Raw genomic sequence first — 25,320 nt, 5'->3', positions numbered from 1 at the left:
ATAACTAATTGGGGAAGGGAGGCAAGAAATTTCTTTCCATGGTTCCTCTTTCTTTACAGTCCTCTATTTATTAGGATACTTCAATACTTAAAAGATTGTTACCAAAACAAAATGAAATATAAAACATGCTAATAAATGTCAATCCAATGGAATATGTATTTTTGTCAGATGCAGGATATCACAAATAAGTCTAATATACTGAGTTTTCATAGAGGAGACGTTTGATTTCTTACTGGTTAAGTGAGTGTAATGTTTGTTAAAAGAGGAAGATAGTCTCCTTGCCTGATTTTAGTAATAGTCTGGAACCTGACCCATGTTAACAGTGGTATTAAATTTGGTATATAACTTATTTTGTCTGAATTTTGCTCTACAAATTTTGAAAATCATGGAATATTAGATTTAAAATTTAAACCATCCTTCTTTTGGACCAGAGTACCATGTATTCCTACCTCTCATATATTTTGGATGAAACTTCAGTAAGTCCTATGAGAACTACTTCATCATAATGGGTCATACTGAGAAGTTTCCGAGTTTTCGAGGAGTATAATATAGAAAACTGAAAAATTAAGCAGAAACTTGAAAGAGTTTATAACTCAAGATGTTAAAAACAGTATATTTTTCACTTTACTAGTTATGTACATTCTATTTTTAATCACCTGCTTTTTCTAATTAAAAATGGTTTTGCTTTGCAATTTTCAAATGTCTAGCTCTTATCTGATTGCATCACTGAAGCTGGCTTTCACTCCATACACTGTTTTGTTTTGTTTTTAATTGAAGTATAGTTGATTTAAAATGCAATAATTTCTGCAATATAACATAGTGATTGAGTTATACATATGTATCAGTTCAGTTCAGTTGCTCAGTTTTGTCTGATTCTGTGACCCCATGGACTGCAGTACACCAGGTTCCCCTGTCCATAACCAACTCCCAGAGCCTGCTCAAACCCAGGTTCATCTAGCTGGAAACGCCATCCCAGCATCTCATCTTCTGTCTTCCCCTTCTCCTCCTCCCTTCAATCTTTCCCAGCTTCAGGGTCTTTTCCAATGGGTCAGTTCTTCACATCAGGTGGCCAAAGTATTGACGCTTCAGCCTCAGCATCAGTCCTGGTTTGATTGCCTTGCTGTCCATGAGACTCGCAAGAGTCTTCTCCAACATCAAATTTCTCCAGATTTCAAGGCTTCAGTCACCATCTGCAGTGACTTTGGAACCCAAGAAAATAAAATCAGTCACTGTTTCCATGGTTTCCCCATCTGTTTGCCATGAAGTGATGGAACCGGATGCCAAGATTTTCGTTTTTTGAATGTTGAGTTTTAAGCCAGTTTTTTCACTCTCCTCTCTCACTTTCATCAAGAGGCTCTTCAGTTCCTCTTCACTTTCTGCCATAAGGGTAGTGTCATCTGCATATCTGAGGTTATTGATATTTCTCCTGGCAATCTTGATTCCAGCTTGTGCTTCATCCAGCCAGGCATTTCGCATGATATACTCTGCATAGAAATTAAATAAACAGGATGACAATATACAGACTTGACGTACTCCTTTCCCAATTTTCCATATGTCCATGGATAGGATTGTTGAATCCTATGGTAATTTTAATTTTACGTTTTAGAGGAAATTTCCTACTGTTTTCCAGAGTGACTGTATCAACTTACATTCCCACGAACAGTGTAGGAGTGTACCCATTTCCCCACACTCTCCCCAGCATTTATTACCACTCCAAATACAATTTGAGAGTCACGAAGAAACATGAACTAACAAGGATCATATTGGGTATTAGAAATCTTAACTAATTTAACTTCCTTAATGTAGTAGTTTGCTAGGGCTTTTATAACTAAATTTAAAAGATTGGGTGGCATTAAAAACAGAAATTTATTTTCTCTCAGTTTGGCAAGTTAGAAGTCCAAGACCAAAGTTTTGTCAGGACTGGTTTTCCTCAAGGCCTATCTGAACAGCTTGCGGATGCCCACTTTCTTGCTATGTCCTCTCATGGTCTTTCCTCTGTATATGCACATCCTGCGTGCTTGCTAAGTCTCTTCAGTCGCGTCCTACTCTTTGTAACCTTATGGACTGTAGCTCATCAGGCTCCTTTGCCCATGAGATTCTCCAGGCAAGAATACTGAAGTGGGTTGCCATGTCCTTCTCCAGGGGATCTTCCTGACCAGATTGAACTTGTGTCTCATGTCTCCTGCATTGGCACGCAGGTTCTTTTCCACTAGTGCCACTTGGGAAGCCCATATGTATATCCTAGGGTCTCTTATTCTTCTTATAAGGTGATCTGTCATATTGGATTAGGGCCCACTCTTATAATCTTATTTACATTAACTGCCTTTAAAAGATCTACCTTCAAATACTGTCAGACTTCAGTGTTTTAATAAAAGAGGAACACAGTTCAGTCCATAACACTGGTTTTTATAGACACATTGTTATACAGAACTAAGATTTAAAAAAAAAAAAAGCACTGTAAAAATCCTTAGCTTTACACATGACTTTGAATTTACACTGTGTTGATTTAACAATAAATAACATAGCAACCAATAAACATCCCTGGGTGTTTCCCTGGTTGCTCAGTAGTAAAGAATCCACCAGCAATGCAGGAGACACGGGTTTGATCCCTGGGTGAGGAAGATCCCCTGGAGGATGGCATGCCAACCCACTCCAGTGTTCTTACCTGGGAAATCCCAAGGACAGAGGAGCCTGGTGGACTACAGTCCATAGAATTACAGAGCTGGATAGGACTGAAGTGATTGAGCTGCTGCTGCTGCTGAAGCTAAGTCGCTTCAGCTGTGTCTGACTCTGTGCGACCCCTGTTCCCCACCAGGCTCCCCTGTCCCTGGGATTCTCCAGGCAAGAACACTGGAGTGGGTTGCCATTTCCTTCTCCAATGCATGAAAGTGAAAAGTGAAAGTAAGATCATTCAATCGTGTCCGACTCTTGGCGACCCCATGGACTGACGGGGGACAGGTTCCTCTGTCCGTGGGATTTTCCAGGCAAGAGTACTGGAGTGGGGTGCCATTGCCTTCTCCGCAGTGATTGAGCAGGCACACACAAGTGCTTTCTCAGTGTAGGCAAAGTGTTAGGCTCTATGGATTTGAGATAAATAAGACCAGTTCCTTGGCCTCAATTCTTCTCTCAGAAACAAATGCAAACCACAGAACTAGAAATATATTCTGATAATTAGAGATGCTGTCCTAGTTCCAACTGATAACTGTCGGAGACATTTGTTGTATTACGCATAAATATAGGAAAGGTAAAGGATTCTGTATGGGTACATGTTATACAAAATATATAGTCCTTAGGATCAATGGCCAGTTTTTAACTTTACCACCTTTAACAGATTTCTCGTTTACTGTAAGTACTGTCATCAATTTTCATTGTTCTACTCTTTCATCTTCTTTATTAAGCAATTCTGAAGACACTATGAGTATAATTTCATTCTTGATGTAATGAAAAAAATAGCTAGTACAAATTGCTAAAAATTTGAATGGAATAAAACTATATATATATAATGAATGATAATTGGCTTTATGTTTTTCCTACATAAGCACTCTTTTTTTTTTTTTTTCATTGATATGAATCAGCCATAGATTTACACTTATTCCCCATCCAGAACCCCCCTCCCACCTCCCTCTCCACCCGATTCCTCTGGGTCTTCCCAGTGCACCAGGCCCGAGCACTTGTCTCATGCATCCCACCTGGGCTGGTGATCTGTTTCACCATAGATAGTTGTCTTCTGTCTTTACATTAAAATATTGTCTAACTATTAAACATAAATTTATGTGTATGGGTGTGTGTGTGTATGTATATGTATGAATGTGTGTATATATATATATATATGTATATGTATATATGGCTTCCCTGGTGGCTCAGATGGTCAAGAATCTGCCTGCAATGCAGGAGACCTGGGTTTGATCCCTAGGTTGGGAAGATCCCCTGCAGAAGGGAATGGCTACCCACTTAAATATTCTTGTCCAGAGAATTCCATTGACAGAGGAGCCTGGAGAGCTACAGTCCATGGGGTCGCAAAGAGTCGGATACAACTCAGCGACTAACACTTGCCTTGCCTATATGTATGTATGTATGTATGTATATATATATATATATATATATTTACCAGTAGGAACAGTGATATTCATCTTTACCTATTTTCACTTGATATTGATTTGACATCTTTCCTCACAACATATTAAAACCTACATTATTCTTTAGTAATACTCATATGAGTGTATGTAACAAATCATTTAATTTGTCTAGTGTGAAAGCTATACTTAGATTGTTCCAGATCTGCTGTTACCAAAAAAACAACAAAAAGAAGTATTTCCCTAAAATTTGTACCTACATTTCTGCTACAATGCCCTCTAAAACTTTTGAATGATTTAGCTCTTATCCTCAGATATTTTCTTAGGTAGCCAGCAATTATTACATTTTCTTTGGACTCTTTATCCTATTGATCTCTAATTGGTCTGGCATTTTAGGAAATCTAAATCTTTAATTTTCTATGATGGGCATTACAAACGTCTTTTCAAGTCCCTCAGTCGACTCAGAAATTTATCAATATAAATCAATAGATATAAATATTTTATATCTTTTGAAATATTATACATATAATTTCATATTTTAGAAAATATCATACCAATAAAAAGTGAAGAGATGTAAGTATACAGTTGAGAGAAATAATAAAATAAACTTCTGTATGCCTTATAAAGCAAGTTAAGAAATAGATCATTACAGTTTTTAGAAACGCTCTTCTGTCAGTAGAAACCACAAGCCTGAATTTGGTGAACATTTTCTCGGAAATTTTACGTCTATCATTATATATGATTTCTTTAACATTCTACAATTTAATTTTCTAATATTATACATATAAACATAGAAGTGTTACTTATGCAGAATAGTTTTTAGGATGCAATCATGTGTTTTCTTTTTTTTAAAGCTCTGTAGAGAGTATTCTGTTGTATACCTGATGTTTTGTGTATCAACAACTAGCTACTTGGGCTTCCCGGGTGGCGCTAGTGGTAAAGAATCTGCCTTTAGCAGGAGACATAGGAGACATTCGATCCTTGGTTGGGAAGATCCGCTGGAGGAGAGCATAGCAACTCACTGCAGTTTTCTTGCCTGGAGGATCCTATGACAGAGGAGCCTGGTGGCTATTTTCCATAGGTTTGCAGAGTTAGGCACAACTGAAGAGATTTAGCATGCACACAACTATTTATAATTTATTATATAATACTGCTATTATGAACATTCTTGTGTATGCCCTCTGTTGTAGAAGCAAACATGCCAACATGATAGAAACCATATATCTATGTTTAAATCTTTATCTGTATTTTCCCCTACTAGGTAGTTTCAGGCTTTTGTCAAAAAATTATACTTTAACCAAAACTATACAAATTTTTACCTTAACCAACACAGCATTTTATTTCTCATCATACCACATCTTTATGCAGCATATTATTGAATGAGTTTTATTAATCAACGAGGAGTAATTGACATACCATAAAATTCACACATGTGCAATGATATTTATCAGGTTTACAAAGTTCAGCAACTGTCAACATGTTGTAATTTTATAATCTCCCAAAGAAATGATTTTTCTGAGCTTTGTCAAAGTGATAGATCTGAAATACTATCTGTGGTTTCATTTAGATTTCCTTCATTATTACTGGCTTGAGTAACTTTTCATATTTTATGGGCTATTTTTGTTTCTTTTCCATGAATATCCTTCTCTTGTTGTTAGTCCATTTTTTTCTAAAGGGTTTCTTGTGTCTTCATTGTTGTTTCAATAAATTCTTTTTATCGTCTAGACAAGCCGTTGTTAGTTTCATGTACTGTAGAGACCTTGGGAGTTTATGATGTGCTTCTCATTCTCTTAAATATCGTATTTAAAACCTTTGGGTTTTAAACCTAATGAAATAAAATAATTAGCCATTTTCTTTTTTTAAACACTTGAGCAAATCCTTTCTTACTCTAAAAGCATAAAGATTTCCTTTTATATTGTCCTCAAAGAGATCATGGTTTTGCTTTTGAAGATTTTAATCTACTTAGTAATTTATTTTTCTGTATTTTGGGCTCAATTTCTCTTCTTTTTACCTTTCTTCCTTTGCTCTTCCTTCTTCCTCCTTCTCCCCTGTCTCCTTCCTTCTCTATCCCTCTTCTCTCTCTTTTTTCTTCCTACTATTGCCCAGGGATACAGAGTTGTACCATTATAATTTATTCAAAGCTTTTTCTTTTTCCTACTTATCTGCAATGCTTCCTGTATCATTAAGAATTTTCACTACTTAAGTGGTTTTTCTTTGATTCATTATGATATTTGATTTCTTCTATATTTGTTCTTGTTTCTAGCTTTATTAAGACATAACTGGACTTCCCTGGGGGTCCTGTGATTAAGACTCTATGCTTCCACTGCAGGGGGTATGGGTTCCTTCTCTGGTTGACGAAATCAGTTCCCACTTGATATGGCATGGCCAAAAGAAAAAAGAGGTAATTGACATATAACATTGTCAAAGTTTAAAGTGCACAGCATGACAACTTGCTATACAGAGAAGTGTAGAAAAATTTTCACCATAATAATAACCTCACATATTTACTTACTTTTGTGGTAAGAACATTCAATATCTACTCTCTTAGGAACTTTTGAGTATATAGTATTGTATTGTTAACCATACTGTTAGTCACCATACTGAATATTAGATCCCCAGAACTTATTCACCTCATAACTGAAAGTTTGTACCCTCTGATCAACATCTCCCTAAATTCCCCCATCCCTACTTGTTCTTGACAACCACCAATCTCCTCTCCTCTTTGAGATGGCTTTTTTTCTTTTTAAGACCCCACATTTCAGTGACATCATACATTATTTGTTTTTCTCTGTCTGACATATTTCACTTAGCATAAGTTTCATTCATTTTGTCACAAATGGCAACATTCCACTCTTTTTCATTGCTGAGTAATATTCCATTGTATGTACATACCACATTCTCTCTATCCACCCATCCAAAAGTAGATTTATGAACTGTAGCTAGAAGGGGCTGAAACTGAGTGTAGAGCCCTTTCAGGACCTCTGAGAACACAGACAGAAGTGTCTCCTACTGGATCCCTGAGCAGCAGGTCTGCAAATGGACTGTAGCTGTGATGGGGTTGCAGCTAACTAGGGAACACTTCAGCATCTCTGGGGACACCGCTTTTGAGTGTCTATTGCTTAGTCTGCATGTTACTGTGACAGCTCTCAGATGGTGGCTAGAAGGGGTTGAAATCAAGTCTGGAATCTTTACAGAATCTCTAGGTTGCAGATTAGAGTGATTCCCTCTGTGTCCCTGAACCCTCAGGGCTGTTGGCAGACTGGTCATGAGGAGACTGGAGTTCAGTACAGGAAACTTTCAGGATCCTGAGGTGCAGACAAGAGTGCTTCCTGCCTGGTTGCTCTGCCAGCTGGGCTACTTGAGGACTGTGGCTTGGACAGGAAACAGCCCAGTTACAGGGCGTACTCAGAATCCACAGTCGGACCAAGTTTGTCCAACTTGCCTCTGGGGATCCCACAGGGTTTGAGCCAGTTGTGGGCCACTTCAAGGTCTATAGCTGGGACAGAGTTCTGGATGTTTATTACTCAACATGGAGTGGCCAAGTGGGCATGGCTCCTCTTGGTTTCCTTGGCATATGATGTTAGTAACAGAGCCAGAGAGAAACCTACTACAGCTGAGTTCTCAGCAGTACAGAACTTGTTGCCATGTATGCAGCCTGGAACCCACTCTCTGGATCAGTCATCTGGTTGCAAGCCTCCCTCTCAAAAGGTCATTGTTTGTCTTGGACTGTACCCAGATTTCACAATCTCCTGTCTGAATCTCAGGGCTCCCACAAGACACATATATCTGTGAATAAATGCCAAATCATTGTTGTTAGGGGCGGGTGGGGGTACATGATGGATATCTTATTTGGTCATCCTGTTCAAAATATCTGGAAGGATAACAGCCTCTCTCCTAGTATCTCTTCTGGAATACCTTGATTATTCTTAGCCCTTTGCTCTTCTAAGTAGATTTCTAAAATTAAATGTGAAATTCTAAAAAAAAAATGTTAAGTTTCATGAATCTTGGGATTTTGAGATTTAGTGAGAAATACAAGGAATCACAGTGAATCAGTGGGTAAAGAAAACTGGTCAACCACTTGTAAAAGAATGAAACTAGAACACTTTCTAACACCATACACAAAAATAAACTCAAAATGGATTAAAGATCTAAATGTAAGACCAGAAACTATAAAACTCCTAGAGGAGAACATAGGCAAAACACTCTCCGACATAAATCACAGCAAGATCCTCTATGACCCACCTCCCAGAATATTGGAAATAAAAGCAAAACTAAACAAATGGGACCTAATGAAACTTAAAAGCTTTTGCACTACAAAGGAAACTATAAGTAAGGTGAAAAGACAGCCCTCAGATTGGGAGAAAATAATAGCAAATGAAGAAACGGACAAAGGATTAATCTCAAAAATATACAAGCAACTCCTGCAGCTCAATTCCAGAAAAATAAATGACCCAATCAAAAAATAGGCCAAAGAACTAAACAGACATTTCTCCAAAGAAGACATACAGATGGCTAACAAACACATGAAAAGATGCTCAACATCACTCATTATCAGAGAAATGCAAATCAAAACCACAATGAGGTACCATTACACGCCAGTCAGGATGGCTGCTATCCAAAAGTCTACAAGCAATAAATGCTGGAGAGGGTGTGGAGAAAAGGGAACCCTCTTACACTGTTGGTGGGAATGCAAACTAGTACAGCTGCTATGGAAAACAGTGTGGAGATTTTTAAAAAACTGGAAATAGAACTGCCATATGACCCAGCCAATCCCACTTCTGGGCATACACACTGAGGAAAGCAGATCTGAAAGAGACACATGCACCCCAATGTTCATCGCAGCACTGTTTATAATAGCCAGGACATGGAAGCAACCTAGATGCCCATCAGCAGATGAATGGATAAGGAAGCTGTGGTACATATACACCATGGAATATTACTCAGCCATTAAAAAGAATTCATTTGAATCAGTTCTAATGAGATGGATGAAACTGGAGCCCATTATACAGAGTGAAGTAAGCCAGAAAGATAAAGAACATTACAGATACTAACACATATATATTGAATTTAGAAAGGTGGATAACGATAACCCTATATGCAAAACAGAAAAAGAGACACAGAATACAGAACAGACTTTTGAACTCTGTGGGAGAAGGTGAGGGTGGGATGTTTCAAAAGAACAGCATGTATACTATCTATGGTGAAACAGATCACCAGCCCAGGTGGGATGCATGAGACAAGTGCTCGGGCCTGGTGCACTGGGAAGACCCAGAGGAATCGGGTGGAGAGGGAGGTGGGAGGGGGGATCGGGATGGGGAATACATGTAAATCCATGGCTGATTCATATCAATGTATGACAAAACCCACTGCGAAAAAAAAATAATTCAAAAAAAATAAATAAAAAAAAAAAAAAAAAAAAAGAATCCCTCTGAAATGCAGGAGATGCAGGAGACAGGGGTTCTATCTCTGAGTCAGGAAGATCCCTTGGAGGAGGGCATGGCAACTCACTCTAGTATTCTTGCCTGGAGAATCCCATGGACAAAAGGGCCTGGCTGGCTACAGTCCATAGATTCACTTCATGACTGAAGTGACTGAGCACGCACGCATGCGCAAGGAATCTGTAGATAAATTTGGAGACAATGAACAACTTTCTGAATTTTTATTTTCCTATCAATGAGCATAACAGCTCTATTTATTTTCCATAAAGGGTTTCAGCAAGACTTTATAATTCTAATCTGCATATTTTATGAATCTCTTTTAAAATTATTCAAAATTATAAGTTGAAATACACAATTTAGTTATACTCAATTCATACACAGAAATTGTAGCTGCCATTTCATCTTTTTTATATTATTGAAATAATCAAACTCTCACATTCATTCTAATAACAAAACTGTATATTCTCCTGAAGTAAACAGAGTTTCAGGTTGTCTAAAGAGACATTCAAGAGCAGAGACTCAGAATTGGAAATCACCACAGGAACTAGACCTGGGGTAGGAACACCTGAACTGTAATTAATGAGTTTCTGGAAATTTATTGTGGACAAACCTGAAAGCTTAAAAATCCAGTGGGAACAAGTCATAGGGTTCAGTACAGTTCAGTCACTCAGTCATGTCCAACTCTTTGTGACCCCATGGATTGCAGTCTTACCTGTCCATCACAAACTCCCAGAGCTTGCTCAAACTCATGTTCATTGAGTCGGTGACACCATCCAACCATCTCACTCTCTGTCATTCCCTTCTCCTTCTACCTTCAATCTTTCCCAGAGTCAGGGTCTTTTCCAATGAATCAGTTCTTTGCATCAGGTCGCCAAAGTACTGGAGTTTCAGCTTCAGCATCAGTGCTTCCAAATGAATATAAAGAACTGATTTTCTCTAGGATTGACTGGCTTGATGTCCTTGCTGTCCAAGGGACTCTCAAGAGTCTTCTCCAAACCACAGTTCAAAAGCATCAATTCTTTGGCACTCAGCTTTCTTTATGGTCCAACTCTCACATCCATACATGACTAATGGAAAAGCCGTAGCTTTGACTAGACAGACCTTTGTTGCCAAAGTAATGTCTCTGCCTTTGAATATGTTGTCTAGGTTGGTCATAGCTTTTCTTCCAAGGAGGAAGCATCTTTTAATTACGTGGCTGGAGTCACCATCTGCAGTGATTTTGGAACCCAAGAAAATAAAGTCTGTCACTGTTTCCATTGTTTCCCCAACTATTTGCTGGGGAAATAGTGATGGGACCAGATGCCATGATCTTGGTTTCTTGAATGTTGAGTTTTAAGCCAGCTTTTTCACTCTTCTCTTTCACTTTCATCAAGAGGCTTTTTAGTTCCTCTTTACTTCCTGCCATAAGGTTACTGCAATCTGCATCTCTGAGGTTATTGATATTTCTCCCAGCAATCTTGATTCCAGCTTGTGCTTCAGCCAGCCCTGCATTTAGCATGATATACTCTGCATAGAAGTTAAATAAGCAGGGTGACAATATACAGCCTTAATGTACTCCTTTCCCGATGTGGAACCAGTTTGTTGTTCCATGTCCAGTTCTAACTATTGCTTCTTGCCTGCATGCAGATTTTTCAGGAGGTGGTCAGGTATTCCCATCTCTTAAAGAATTTTCCAGTTTGTTGTGGTCCACATAGTCAAAGACTTTAGTGTATTCAATAAAGCAAAAGTAGACTTTTTTTTTTTGAAATTCTCTTGCTTTTTCAATGATTCAACAGATGTTGGCAATTTTATCTCTGATTCCTCTGCCTTTTCCAAATCTAGCTTGAACATCTGGAAGTTCTAGGTTCATATACTGTTGAAGCCTAAGTTGGAGAATTTGCTAGTGTGTGTGATGAGTGCAGTTGTGCAGTAGTTTGAACGTTTCTTGACATTGCCTTTCTTTGGAATTGGAATGAAAACTGACCTCTTCCAGTCCTGTGGCCACTGCTGAGTTTTCCATATTTGCTGTCCTATTGAGTGCAGCACTCTCAAAGCATCATCTTTTAGGATTTGAAATAGCTCAGCTGGAATTCCATCACCTCTACTAGCTCTGTTCATAGTGATGCTTCCTGTGGCCCCCTTGTCGTCACACTCCAGGATGTTTGGCTGTAGGTGAGTGATCACACCATCATGGTTATCTGGATCACAGAAGAACTATACAAAAAAGATATTAACGACCTGATCAGAGGGGAGTCCCCACAATATAGTGAGATTTCTTTCCAGGAGCTCAACCAGTTTTTCATTATAAAAATCAAATAATAGCCCTTGCTTCCAGTTAGGGAAGAGGAAAATAATCATTTTGAAAGAAATCAGAGCCCTCTGTTCATCCTAACAAGTCTGTCCTCAGGGTAAGCTAGTTAACTGGTGCACAGTGTGCTAGGGATTATCTGAGCCTACCTGACCGGAGCCAAGAAGAATACCTGACTCCAAGCCCCTCTAGACTACTGGATGGAAAAGGGATATACCCAACTCCAGACCATCCTGCCTCATATAAAGTGGGAGAAACACCTGAGAGATAGTTTTGAAGAATACAGAGGCTTAGAGTCAGTAAAATACTGAGACTAATCTTAGGACCATAGAATGCTTCTCTCCCCAACTCACCACCTCCTTTCAAATGCCTGTTTACAATAGTCTCTTTCACCCAGTTATATCATGTCTTGCTATCAAGTGAAAATTACAAGACACATCAAAGGGCAAAAACACACTTTGAGTAGACAGAGCAATCGTCAGAACCGGAGATGGCAAGAATTCTGTAATTATCAAAACAAGGTTTGAAATCAACATTGATTAATATGCTAAGGGATCTAATGGATAAAGTAGACAGTGTGTAAGAACAGATGTTCTGAATAAACAGAGAGATGCAAATCCTGAGAAAAAGCCAAAAAGAAGAGATAAAAACATTGTAGCAGGAATGAAGTCAAAGATAAAATTATACTGACATACTTTATAGTCATTTCTAGAGGACAGAAGCTGAGGGGATAATTTCTATCACATTCAAAAAAAAAAAGTTAGAAATTTCTGCTCCGTGAAAGACAAGGTCAAGAGAAAGAAATGCAAGACACTGAACAGGAGACAATGTCTGCAGAAGACATGTCTGGTGAAGAGCCAAAATGTTTTTTAAAAACACTTACAACACCCCAAGAAGAAATAATGACACCTGATTCAATAGTGGGACAAAGATAATAATGAACTGCACAAAAAGATAGATATTTAACAAATAAGTATATAAAAAATGTTCCATGTAATTTTTTTGGAAAGAGATGCAGATTATAATGATAATAATGAGATAACCATTGCACATCTACTAAAATGGCTAAAATGCAGATCTCTGACAACTCCAAAAGCTTGGAAGTTGTGAAACAGAAGCTCTTCTTATTGCTAGTGGGATATAAAATGGTGCAGTCACTTGGGAAACACTTGGTGGTTTCTTATAAAAGTAAACCAATTCTTACATACTATCACACTTCTTGGTATTTACTCAAAGGGATTGAGAACTTATGTTTATACAAAATGTGCATGTTTATAGATATTTATAGAAATTTCATTCATAACTGCCCAAACTTGGAATAAATCAAGTGGTGAATGAATAAACAGTGGCAGATCTAAAGAAGGAATATTATTCAGCTCTAAAAAATGAGTTATCAAGTCCCAGAAAAACATCAAACTATGGGAGCACATTTAGTATATTATTAAGGAAAAATTCCAGGCTGAGAAGTCTATGTACTGAATGATTCAAACTCTGACATTCTGTAAAGGCAAAACTATTGAGACAACAAAAAGATCAATGGTTGCCAGGGTGTGGGATGAAAGTGGGGGATTAATACGCAGAGCACAAAAGAATTTGGGAACAGTGAAAATACTCTGTATGATACCATAATGATTGATACATGTCTTTATTATTTGTCTAAGATCACTCAATTTATACTCGGTGTTAATTATTTTGTAAACCATGAACTTTGGGTGATTATAATGTTTCAGTGTGAGTTCATCAACTGTAACAAATGTACCATTCTGTTGGAGATGTTGATAATGGGATAGTCTATGCACGTGTGAAGACAAGTATATGTGGAAAATATCTCCACTTTTCCTTCAATTTGGTATCATCCAAAATTGCTCTAAAAAAATAAAGTATTAATTCATAGACTGTGATACAGAAATCATACATGTTAATTTTCTAGCATGTCTTTAAAAGAAATAAATAGTCTAGAAAGCCTAGTAAGGTTGTCTCTGGATTAATATCTACAGCTTGCATGAGTTACCACTGAGAGATTGGTACCTGTCCTCTGCTGAATACCACAATCTGTCTCATTTACAATGTAGCATTTTGTCATACATTTAGGCTCCCTCTAAGAATTCTCTGAAATTAAAAGGTATCTCAGTAGACTCATCATGAAGGATTAAAATAATAGATTGAAACAGCAACAATATTTCCATGGTAATTCAAATTTAGTGGCCATGGATCAATTATTTGTAAATTTTCTATTGTGGTTATAACTCATTTTGTGTAACAAAATAATAACAAAAAAAAAGATTGATGGTAAAGTTTAATTCCATATTTTTGTTTTACAGGTCCTCAGCCTAACATTTAGAATGTCTTAAGAAATTTAAAACTTTTTCGTACTTTAGCACAATTTTGTTCTTGCGTTGATGTGTATTTCATACTGTGCATAACTGCTTCAAATAAAGAATTTTAGTATACTAAGTATACTAAAGTACTAAGTACTTTCCTAAGTACTAAGTACTTTACTTAAGTACTAAGTATACTTTAGTGTACTAAAATACTTTAAGTTATGTCTTTCAAAAATATTTCAAAAATATGATTTCTCCTAAGGACTTAGTAATCAAGACATGATGTCACACACATGGAGCAACACATCTAAAAAACATAAGCATGTTTGTGGGGAAACTGTGGTGTTTTGTTCTCATCCAGTCTTTGGCAATTTCAAGCTAAGTGTCCTTGGAAATGGCTTTTTTATTACCAAGTTAAATCATTGCCTATATAACTTCAACTGAGCAAGTGAGCACACACATGCACATAAAACTACTGACATATATCCAAACACTACAAAATAGTAACAATTCTTCAAGAAGGATATTCAACCTGGAGTACATAAAAGCACCATTTCTGAACAGAATCTTTAAGAAAGGAGCATTCGCATCTGAATTTTTTTTTACTTAGATGCAACACATATTTTTTGTGTATACAAATGATTGACTGAGTAATTTGCAAATACTTGTTCTTTACAAATCTCCTAAAATGAATATATAGAATCTATCCTTTTCATAAAACATAATTTCAAGGTGACACTCAAATGTGTGATACTAGTAATCCATGCATGTGTAATCTGCATTCCAAAGGGGGTTGTACTAGGTTTAAGTTACTCAGGGATTTCCTATGGAGAAAATAATAGCAAATCAATGAAGGGATGAGATTTGACTCAGCAAGACAAGGTAAATTGATACTGGTGGAATTCTTCAACAATGTGAGTGAACCTGAAACTAACAAGCCAAAAGGTAGAAAGATAGTCCTGATTGGAAATTAGAAAACCCCTGAGAGCTGATTTGGTGTTTATGGTGGTTTAGTTGCTAAGTCATGTCTGACTCTTGTGACCGCATGGACTGTAGCCTCCCAGACTTCTCTGTCCATGGGATTTCCCAGGCAAGAATACTGCAATGGGTTGCCATTTCCTTCTCCAGGAGCTCTTTCAGACCCAGGGATCAAACCCACGTCTCTAGTATTGCCGGTGGATTCTTTACTGTTGAGTCATCAGGGAGGTCCTTTGTGTTAATAGGATGCAGCTAATCTGCCATGCAGAGAAGGCAATGGCGCCCCACTCCAGTACTCTTGCCTGGAAAATCCCAGGGATGGGGGAGCCTGGTAGGCTGCAGTCCATGGGGTCGAGAAGAGTTGGACACGACTGAGTGACTTCACTTTCACTTTTCACTTTCATGCATTGGAGAAGAAAATGGCAACCCACTCCAGTGTTCTTGCCTGGAGAATCCCAGGGACGGGGGAGCCTGGTGGGCTGCTGTCTATGGGGTCACACAGAGTCGGACACGACTGAAGTGACTTAGCAGCAGCAGCAGCAGCAATCTGCCATGGGCCATTTGATTGGAGAGAAACCATGAGTATGAAATCCATCAGTACTTGGAGTTGTGGTTAAAATTTTTGATTGAATTTATTTCCTGAAAGAACTTATTTTTGTCAAAGAATTGTATTTTTATTTGATTTTATTGAGTTTATTTTATTTTACATACTACTGTTCTTTTCCTACCTAAACATTCTTTCTCCCTCCCTCCCACTTGCCATCCTTCCTCTCTACCTTTCTATCTTCTTTCCTTTCTTCCTTCCTTCTCTTCCTCCATCTTTCATTAATACTTTAAGTTTCACTTCCTTTTAACATCTAAATGTGATAAGTAATCAAGAGTTCCTTCATAGAACATCAGAAAATCAGCAGTGCAATTTTTTCCCAGCAAATATGTATGCTAATAAGTTCAAGCCTACTTCCTTCATTTTCTCCAGGAAGACCCACTACGCTATGTGAGACCATGGGGAAAGCAGAGATTTGGCTCATCAGGACATACTGGGATTTTGAATTTCCTCGTCCATACTTACCAAATTTTGAGTTTGTAGGCGGACTGCATTGTAAACCGGCCAAACCATTACCTAAGGTAGGTAGGTCTAATACAGTGGAAAGCTCTTTCGTACTTTATATAATATCCTGATTTTCTTTTAAAGCTTGCAGTATCTATGACAGAGATATGCTTGCTGCTGAATTGCTTCATTTTCTACTTCAAATCTACTTTCAAAATCATAAGAGAAGTCTCTTATGAATAATGTTCCTTTTTTTGACTTGAATACTTAATCAGAAGGATGAAATCTTCCAAGTGGCATGTTAAAAATATCAGTGTGTCCATAGCGTAGACACTGGATTGAAAAAACAGGAAGCTTGAACCTTGGCTATCATTAAGGAGACTGCAGCTGTCTTCCTGAGAAGCATGATGCAGTTATAAATAGGGACATTTACTATGGTCATTTGAGTGATAAAGATGCTTTCATAAAAGCTAAGTGTTGATGGGAGACACGGAACCAGACAGGGCTTCTTGGAGAGCAGTAGACTTTACTAAGCCAGGAAAGAATTGCTTGAAAAAACTTTTTTGAGATGACAATGATATGTTCAATTTCAAATTCACTTTAAGAAGGCAAAGGAATTTTCAGGTGAAGATTTCTAAAAATCATCTGGTTAGTACAAGATTTCAGTCTCAGCTGAGAGTGCTGGAAATAAATTTGGGAGTCATTAATGTAAATTAGAAATCATAACTGAGAAACTGAAATGCTGAATTGGCTCTTTATGACTGTGATATCAGGAATTTTTTGGAGTAAAAAAGAAAATCATGCACCCGTATTCCAATGTTATCAAGAATAAATAAGGACTGCCAGAAATATCAGAAGAAAGCAATATTTAGAAGCATAAAAAGAGAATAGTAGGTAAACAAAGTAAGAATATTTTACTTAACTATATTCATCAATAGGCAGTGAAGAGACAGATATTTATTTGTTTGTGTTGTGGGTAAATGAGCATACTCTTTGTATAAGAGGGCAGGTTAAATGATGTTCCCATAAGAGTTCTTGATTTCACTTTAGGGGAAGGTGAATATTGAAGTTTAAAATTTCACTTCCAGATTGTGAATATGCGTTTCATGCCAATAGGTTATAGCTAAAGACAAGCTACACTGAGTGTTATTACTGGAGATAAGAAACCAATATCTAAAAAAAAAGAAAAAAGAAACCAATATCTAAAATAAATAAAGGTACAGAAAGATGCATGACATATTCCATGGCTCACTTGCCACACCATTATGTTTATCATTCCACTCCCACTTTTCACATGCAGGCGATTTCAGAAAAATAGCTCAGACATGTTTCATAAGAGGGGAAATGTATTCCATTCCAAAACTCAGTTATTAATATAGATATTTCAGCAATATGAACACCAATCATGGCTTATCTTTCTCATGAAAGAATTATGCCAAAAAAAAAAAAAAGAGAGAAAGAATTATGCCAATCACTGGACACACAAAATAGAAAAGCAGTGAAATTAAACTAAGAAACCAAATCAAACAAATAAGTGTATAATTATTATACACAGGTATGTGTGTCTATGTCTCTGTGTGTGTGTGATTTTTTTTATTCAATCACTGTCTTTGTAGGGAGATGAATCATAAAGATAAAACACCAATTCCTAGGACATCAGCTATTCTCTTAAATTTAACTGAGCTAAAAAGAGTGATCTGCTTTTATTTATGGCATTGTCCTTTCCCTGATAATTTTACTAGACTTTAACTGTGAAACACCAGTGGTTGCAGGATAACAACGAATAGTTACAAACAGAGGACACATCTCTAAAAGGTGACATTCACATAGATAATGAGGAAGACCTCAATCCCAGACTTTGCTGTCCCCAGTTTGCACAACTTCTCAGGTGGCACTAGAGGTAAAGTACCCACCTGCCAATGCAGGAGACTGGGTAAGATGTGTGAGTTTGATCCCCAGATCAGGAAGTTTCCCTGGAGGATGAAATGGCACCATGGTGGGCTCCAGTCCATGAGGTTGCAAAGAGTTGGACATGACTGGAGCAACTTTGCATGCAAGTGATCATCAAGAGGTTTATTTGCAGAGAAATGTATAATTTACTTCTGTTCTAAGACTCACATTTTGGGCACGTAGTTAGTGTCACACTCTTGTGAGACAGAAACACTGTCTCATAAGTGTTATGATGATTCTAACAGGTTTTCACTGCATTATCTTTTTTTCAAATATATTACTATGTATAGCAATTGTTTAAAATCCTTTTAGCCCTATTAAACAGGGAAATAATAAACATGAGGAAAATATCCTAAATACCTAACAGGAAGCTAGATAAAGTTATTCAAAAGGTATTGACTGTAAACTGGGATGCTAAAATTTTTAAAAGCCTAATTCAGAATCCTTCTTTGGGCTTTCTTCCAAAGAATATTTTTACAAGTTTGCAGACGGGTCTGTTGGCTCATAAAATTAAACTTTGGGAGTGATAGTTCCATGCACCATGAGAACATCTGCCTTTTATCACCTATTCATTTTGTATAATGGTTTGGTTTCATGTTTTTATTGCGTAATTACCCATTGTATATTTAGCCCATCATTTCAGAAATACATTTCCTTCTAACAAGACTAGATGGTTCTATATGGCAGAAGACAGAATCAGTCTAACAATGTCCCTCACACATCTCTTGAGTCTTCTAATTTAGGAGTGTAAGAGAGCCTTTTCCCCCCAGTGATTGGCACTTATGTAATAAATAGAATTTTGTTGATGTGTTCAGTTGTTCGGTCACATCTGACTCTGCAATCCCATGGACTACAGCTTCTCTGTCCTTCACTGTCTCCCAGAGTTTGCCCAAACTCATGTCCATTGAATTAATAATGCAATAAAATATAATCTTATCCCTGCAGGAAATGGAAGAATTTGTCCAAAGTTCAGGTGAAGATGGTATTGTGGTATTTTCTCTGGGGTCAATGGTCAAAAATCTCACAGAAGAAAAAGCCAATCGCATTGCCTCAGCTCTTGCCCAGATTCCACAAAAGGTTAGTATAAACTCCAATCCTGGTGAGCAGAGTCACTTTGCAATTGTAGAGAGTGGGTGGCTATTAGTATTCTTTCCAGATAAAAGTTGTAAGTCATCCTTCATTGAACAAAACTGGCACCACCTTTAAGTAAAAATGTCTCAAAAGATTCAAATGTATCTTGTATTCAAATGTATCACTTTACCACTTTCTTACTGAACCTTCACATTACTATAAAAATATATCTTTTCATGAAGTCATTTATTTTCAATGACATAGAGATGAAATAATAAGATTCTAGTAATTTTTCCACATCAGTTAACATTTACCAGCACTTATTAAATGCCAGATACTCTGCCACATCTTTTATACACATAATCTTATTTAATTCTTAGATTGCCCATTATGAGGTAGTGATTTCCTCTGGTCATGTACACATCCCAGGAAACTGAGGCTTATAGGGGTGAAATAATCTGCTGAGGACCACACAATTAGTATATGGTAGTATTATATCTGTTGGACTCCAGGGAGCATAGCCTTAACCTCTCTGTTATTCTGCTGGCCATACTGTCCACTCCAGAAAAATGAATACACCATCCCAACCATGGTCTTTCAAAGAAGACAGGCAAGATTCCTTGAAAGATCTGAGAACCAAATCGCCTTCATAATGGGGAAAAAACCCAGAAAGTGCAGTCCCATCTTCAAGGAGCATACAGCCAAATAAAAAGACTAGATCAACATACATACTAATGGGAGAGTGGCCCAGACAGATGAAACTGACTGTCTAGATATGCACTCATTTGTTTAGACAGCTATACCTCAGTCAGTTGGTACATGTACCCTATTGCCTTCAGTTCAGTTCAGTTGCTCAGTCATGTCCAACTCCTTGTGACCCCATGGTCTGCAGCACGTCAGGCCTCCCTGTCCATCGCCAATTACCAAAGTAATGTCCATGGAGTTGGTGATGCCATCCAACCAACTCATTTTCTGTCATCCCCTTCTCCTCCTGCCTTCAATCTTTCCCAGCATCAGGGTCTTTTCTAGTGAGTCAGCTCTTTGCATCAGGTAGTCAAAGTATTGGAGTTTCAGCTTTAGATTCAGTCCTTCCAAATGAATATTCAGGACTGATTTCCTTTAAGATGGGCTGGTTGGATGTCCTTCAAGTCCAAGGGATTTGAACAAGAGTCTTTTCCATCTCCACAATACAAAAGCATCAATTCTCAGCAATTAGCTTTCTTTGTGGTCCAACTCTCACATCCATACACGACTACCGGAAAAACCATAGCTTTGACTAGACAGATTTTTGTTGGCAAAGTAATGTCTCTGCTTTTTAATAAGCTATCTAGGTTGGTCATAGCTTTTCTTCCAAGGAGCAAGTGTCTTTTAATTTCGTGGCTACAGTCACCACCTGCAGTGATTTTGGAGCCCAAAGAAATAAAAGTCTGTCACTGATTCCACTGTTTTTCCATCTATTTGCCATGAACACATGGGACCAGATGCCATGCTATGATCTTAGTTTTCTGAATGTTGAGTTTTAAGCCAACTTTTTCACTCTCCTCTTTCACTTTCATCAAGAGGCTCTTTAGTTCTTCCTTGCCTTTTGCCATAAGGGTGGTGTCATCTGCATATTTGAGGTTATTGATATTTCTCCTGGCAATCTTGATTCCAGCCTGTGCTTTATCCAGCCCAGCATTTCTCAAGATGTACTCTGCATATAAGTTAAATAAGCAGGGTGACAATATACAACCTTGACATACTCCTTTCCCTATTTGGAACCGGTCTGTTGTTCCATGTTCCATTCTAACTGTTGCTTCCTTATCTGCATACAGATTTCTCAAGAGGCAGGTCAGTTGGTCTGGTATTATCATCTCTTTCAGAATTTTTCAGAGTTTGTTGTGATCCACACAGTCAAAGGCTTTGGTATAGTCAATAAAGCAGAAGTAAATGTTTTTCTGGAACTCTCTTGCTTTTTTGATAATCCAACAGATGTTGGATATTTGATCTCTGGTTCCTCTGCCTTTTCTAAAACCAGCTTGAACATCTGAATTTCACAGTTCATGTATTGCTGAAGCCTGGCTTGGAGAATTTTGAGCATTACTTTACTAGAGTGTGAGATGAGTGCAATTGTGAGGTAGTTTGAGCATTCTTTGGCATTGCCTTATTTTGGGATTAGAATGAAAACTGACCTTTTCCATTCCTGTGGCCACTGCTGAGTTTTCCAAATTTGCTGGCATATTGAGTGCAGCACTTTCACAGCATCATCTTTTAGGATTTAAATAGCTCAACTGGAATTCCATCACCTCCACTAGCTGTGTTTGTAGTGATGCTTCCTAAGGCCTGCTTGACTTCACATTTCTAGGTGTCTGGCTCTAGGTGAGTGATCACACCATCGTGATTGTCTGGGTCATGAAGATCTTTTTTGTACAGTTCTTCTGTGTTTTCGTGCCACCTCTTCTTAATACCCTATATGCCTTGCACCAAGCTAAATGCTTTACATCTGCTGTTTCAAATGTCTTTTCTTCATTGTGGTAAAGTTCACATAATAGAAAACATACTATTTTAACCACATTTAGCTATAGTTCAGTGGCACTAAGTATATTCACATTGTTAAGCAACTGTTGCCATCATCCATCTCCTGAATATTTCACCTTCTTAAACTGAAACTCTGTCCCCATTGAACACTAACTCCTCATTCACCTTCCCAACTTCCTCTAATAAAATTATAATTTTTGAAGTCTTACCACTTGTACTGCCTCTTCCCTAAAGTTTTCAGATATGTCAGCTTCAAGGTTCAGGAAAAGAGAGGTTACACAGAGAGTAGCGGAATCACATTCTAGAATATTCTTCACATTTCTCGACTTTAGTAGAACTCAAGGTGTAACTGGTTTAGAAATAGAAGCCTGATCTTTCTAAACTGAATTTTCTACAGTGAAAATCCTACATGTTAAAAATCCTAATCTACAGTTAAAATCTACAGTTAATCCTATCTACAGTTAAAAATCCTAATGTTGTCAGTGTGTATTTTCTGCTTTATGACATTCAACCAACTTTAATTTTGTTTATTCTAGATTTTTACTCTTTATATACTCTCATTCATGAAGCATCATCTCTTTATATTTTTATGTTAAAGTACATAAAACTCTATAATTGTAAGTGTACTAATTAGCCCTGTTAAAACTCTATATTTTCTAGTTTAGACTGTTCTGTTAAAGAGGTTGCCACCAGTTAACATTTAATCTGAACTTTTTCATATAGAGTTCCCAAAAGAAAAATAATTATGTAACAAGTGGTTAGCATCCTAGCAAGATACTTCATTAAATATTGGAATATAAACAAATCCTCTATCTCATCTCCCCTCAGAAACAAACAAACAAACAAAAAGAGAAAGTGAGAAAAGGAAAGAGAGAGAGAGGAAGAAAAACAGAGAGGGAAAGAAAGAGAAAAAAGGAAAGAAAAAGAAAGAAGGAGAGGAAAGAAGGATGGAAGGGAGGGAAGGAAGACAACAAATCATCATCCAAAAAGCTGACTTCCTGTGATAGTTGAAAGGAACATATCAATACAGAAGAGGTAGTTTGCAAACATTGAGATAAAGTAAAACTAATTGCCTTTAACCATTTTGCCTTTACCTTTTTTAAAAGGGCTTGCACTAAGTCTATTAAGAGGTTTTGGAAGTGAGACTGCGGGTGAAGAAATGGAAAATAAACAGGACTAGTAGGAAGAACATGAGGGTTAAAATGCATTAAAACAAACATGATTACTATGTAAATTTACTTGTCATGAGGCCATCCTAACTGGCAATTAGTTTTACTTTATCTCAGTGTTATCAAACTACCTCTTTTGTATTGATACGTTCCTCTCAACTATCATAGAAAGTAGGTGGACTGCAAAGTATGTGGGGAAAAGTATGTGGGGAAAGTGAAATCGCTCAGTTGTGTCCTACTCTTTGCAACCCCGTGGACTGTAACCTACCAGGCTCCTCCATCCATGGGATTCTCCAGGCAAGGATACTGGAGAGGGTTGCCATTTCCTTCTCTAAGGGATCTTCCCGAACTCGGGTCTCCCACATTGCAGGCAGACGCTTTACCCTCTGAGCCACCAGGGCAGTCCAAGTATGTAGGGAAGTTGCCCATAAATGCTTCCTACCAGGTGGTGCTAGCGGTAAAGAACCCATGTGCCAATGCAGGAGACAGACACGGGTTCTATCCCTGGGTCAGGAAGATCTCCTGGAGGAGGACACAGCAACACACTCCAGTGTTCTTGCCTGGGGAATCCCGTGGACAGAGGAGCCTGGCAGGCTACAGTCCATAGAGTCACACAGAGTCAGACACAACTGAAGCAGCTTAGCTTCCAGCTACGCACAGAACGGGCAGGTTTTCGTGCCACCGGCCATTCACTGAGGGAAGAGCAAGATGCCCAGAACTCAGAATTTGGAGAAGGACTTGAGCACCCTTCACCCCTTCAGCCTGGGATGTTACGTCACTCAATAAGTCAATGTCTCAGTGCTGATGGCACTAGTGATGCCTATCCATGTCCACTTTCCTGCCTGGGATGTCCTTGGAGCCTTAGCCTGGGGAACGAGAGTCAGCCTTTTAGGCTACCTGAAAAAAAATCACCTATGTCCTGTCTCTGGGGGCATCTCAGGTGGTGCTAGTGGTAAAAAACCCACCTGCCAATGCAGGAGTCATAAGAGATGCAAGTTTGCTTCCCGGGTTGAGAAGATCCCCTGAAGGACGTCGTGACAACCCACTCCAGTATTCTTGTCTGGCTAATCCCATGGACAGAGGAGCCTGACAGGCTATGGCCCACAGGATCACATAAAGTTTGACAAGAAAGAAGTGACTTAGTGCACATGCATGCCTCCTGTCTTTAGAAAAGAGCTGCTGGTTTCCACCATCAGATTCTTCTCCACTGGATCCTCAGCCTGTCTCTCAGGCACAGATAGCTACAACTTTGCTTAGAATAAAATCCTTCTTGATCAACTACCATGCAACCTTTATCATAATCATAAATAACTAAAGCAGATGATGAAAGTGAAGAATGTTTGCACTTGTCCCAATTTGAGAACTGAGGTACAGAGTTGATTCCAAGAAAGCAGGGAATATCTGAATCTGTGGAATATTACTGTCATGCCCTGGAGCTCATTGGGGAGGAAATCAAGCTGTGCTTTTCTCTCCTTTAGCAATTCCTGTTAAAATACAAAGAAATATGGAGGAGCATTATGCCCATGACCCTTTCTATTAAATTATATTCTTACACACAAGAAAGTAATATGCATTCATGTCAGCAATAAAATATTTGAAAACAAAATAATGGTTATAGACTTAAAATGATATATCTTGAATATCAAAAAAATTTACTTAGAACATGATCTAGTTCTCTTAAATTAAAAAAAGAAAATTTACAAATTATAATTTTAATTTATACTTTCAGAACATCAAGTGGTATTTGCTGTTTTCAGATTTTGGGACAGACTTTTTCTTCAAAAACTTTCTTCACAATATTTTTTGTTTATGATTTTTAAGTTAGAGTTAACTGCTGTAAAAGATATACATGAACGTGTCCATTATTTGAACCTTTTATAAACTTCTGTTTACTTCATATAACACCTCAGCACAGGCTTTCAAATAGCAAAACAAAGAAACAATAAAAAAAATTGGTATGGACTATATGATTTCTAAATAACTCTATAGCCTTAAAATGCCTTAATTTTTCTGATTTGTTTGTTTTGCTTCACAATTAAAGCACTGTCTTCCACAGGTTTTATGGAGATACAAAGGAAAGAAGCCTGCCACGTTAGGAGCCAATACTCGGCTCTATGATTGGATACCACAGAATGATCTTCTCGGTAAGAACAAGGAAATTCAATAAACAAGTTAACTATTTAAATTTCCACATTTTACTTGCACTTTTAAGCACATATAATTAAAGAATTGGTCATTAAGTTTATAGATTGATACTTCCTCTGATTCTCAAAAGGGGATCTTCATTTAAGACTCTCATCATTTTTCAAATTTCAATCTCAGTTCAGCTATTACCTCTTCAATAAGTCTTTCCAGACAATGCAAAGGGGATTCAATTTGCCAATTTTTGAGGTAGAAATTACCCATATTCTCAGCTTTCATAGAAAATATTGCCTTCTTCATTGAGTTATCCAAGAGTTTTTACCCCA

General features: G+C 37.7%; 1 protein-coding gene across 5 annotated transcripts in view; it reads left to right on the top strand.

The window, feature by feature from the left end:
* The window catches only part of LOC122428445 (UDP-glucuronosyltransferase 2A1), a 61,901-nt gene that overhangs the window by 31,936 nt on the left and 4,645 nt on the right, over window positions 1-25,320 (top strand). For 3 of the 5 annotated variants that reach the window (XM_043448479.1, XM_043448475.1, XM_043448477.1), the window contains 3 exons: window positions 16,074-16,222; window positions 19,041-19,172; window positions 24,909-24,996. In XM_043448479.1, the coding sequence (XP_043304414.1) occupies window positions 16,074-16,222; window positions 19,041-19,172; window positions 24,909-24,996 (369 nt within the window). The remainder of the gene's footprint in view (window positions 1-16,073; window positions 16,223-19,040; window positions 19,173-24,908; window positions 24,997-25,320) is intronic. The other 2 variants (XM_043448480.1, XM_043448476.1) reach the window with 1 other exon arrangement.

This window comes from Cervus canadensis, chromosome 26, assembly GCF_019320065.1.
Source record: "Cervus canadensis isolate Bull #8, Minnesota chromosome 26, ASM1932006v1, whole genome shotgun sequence".
NCBI classification, from domain to species: domain Eukaryota; kingdom Metazoa; phylum Chordata; class Mammalia; order Artiodactyla; family Cervidae; genus Cervus; species Cervus canadensis.
This window is presented reverse-complemented; position numbering and strand designations above follow the sequence as displayed.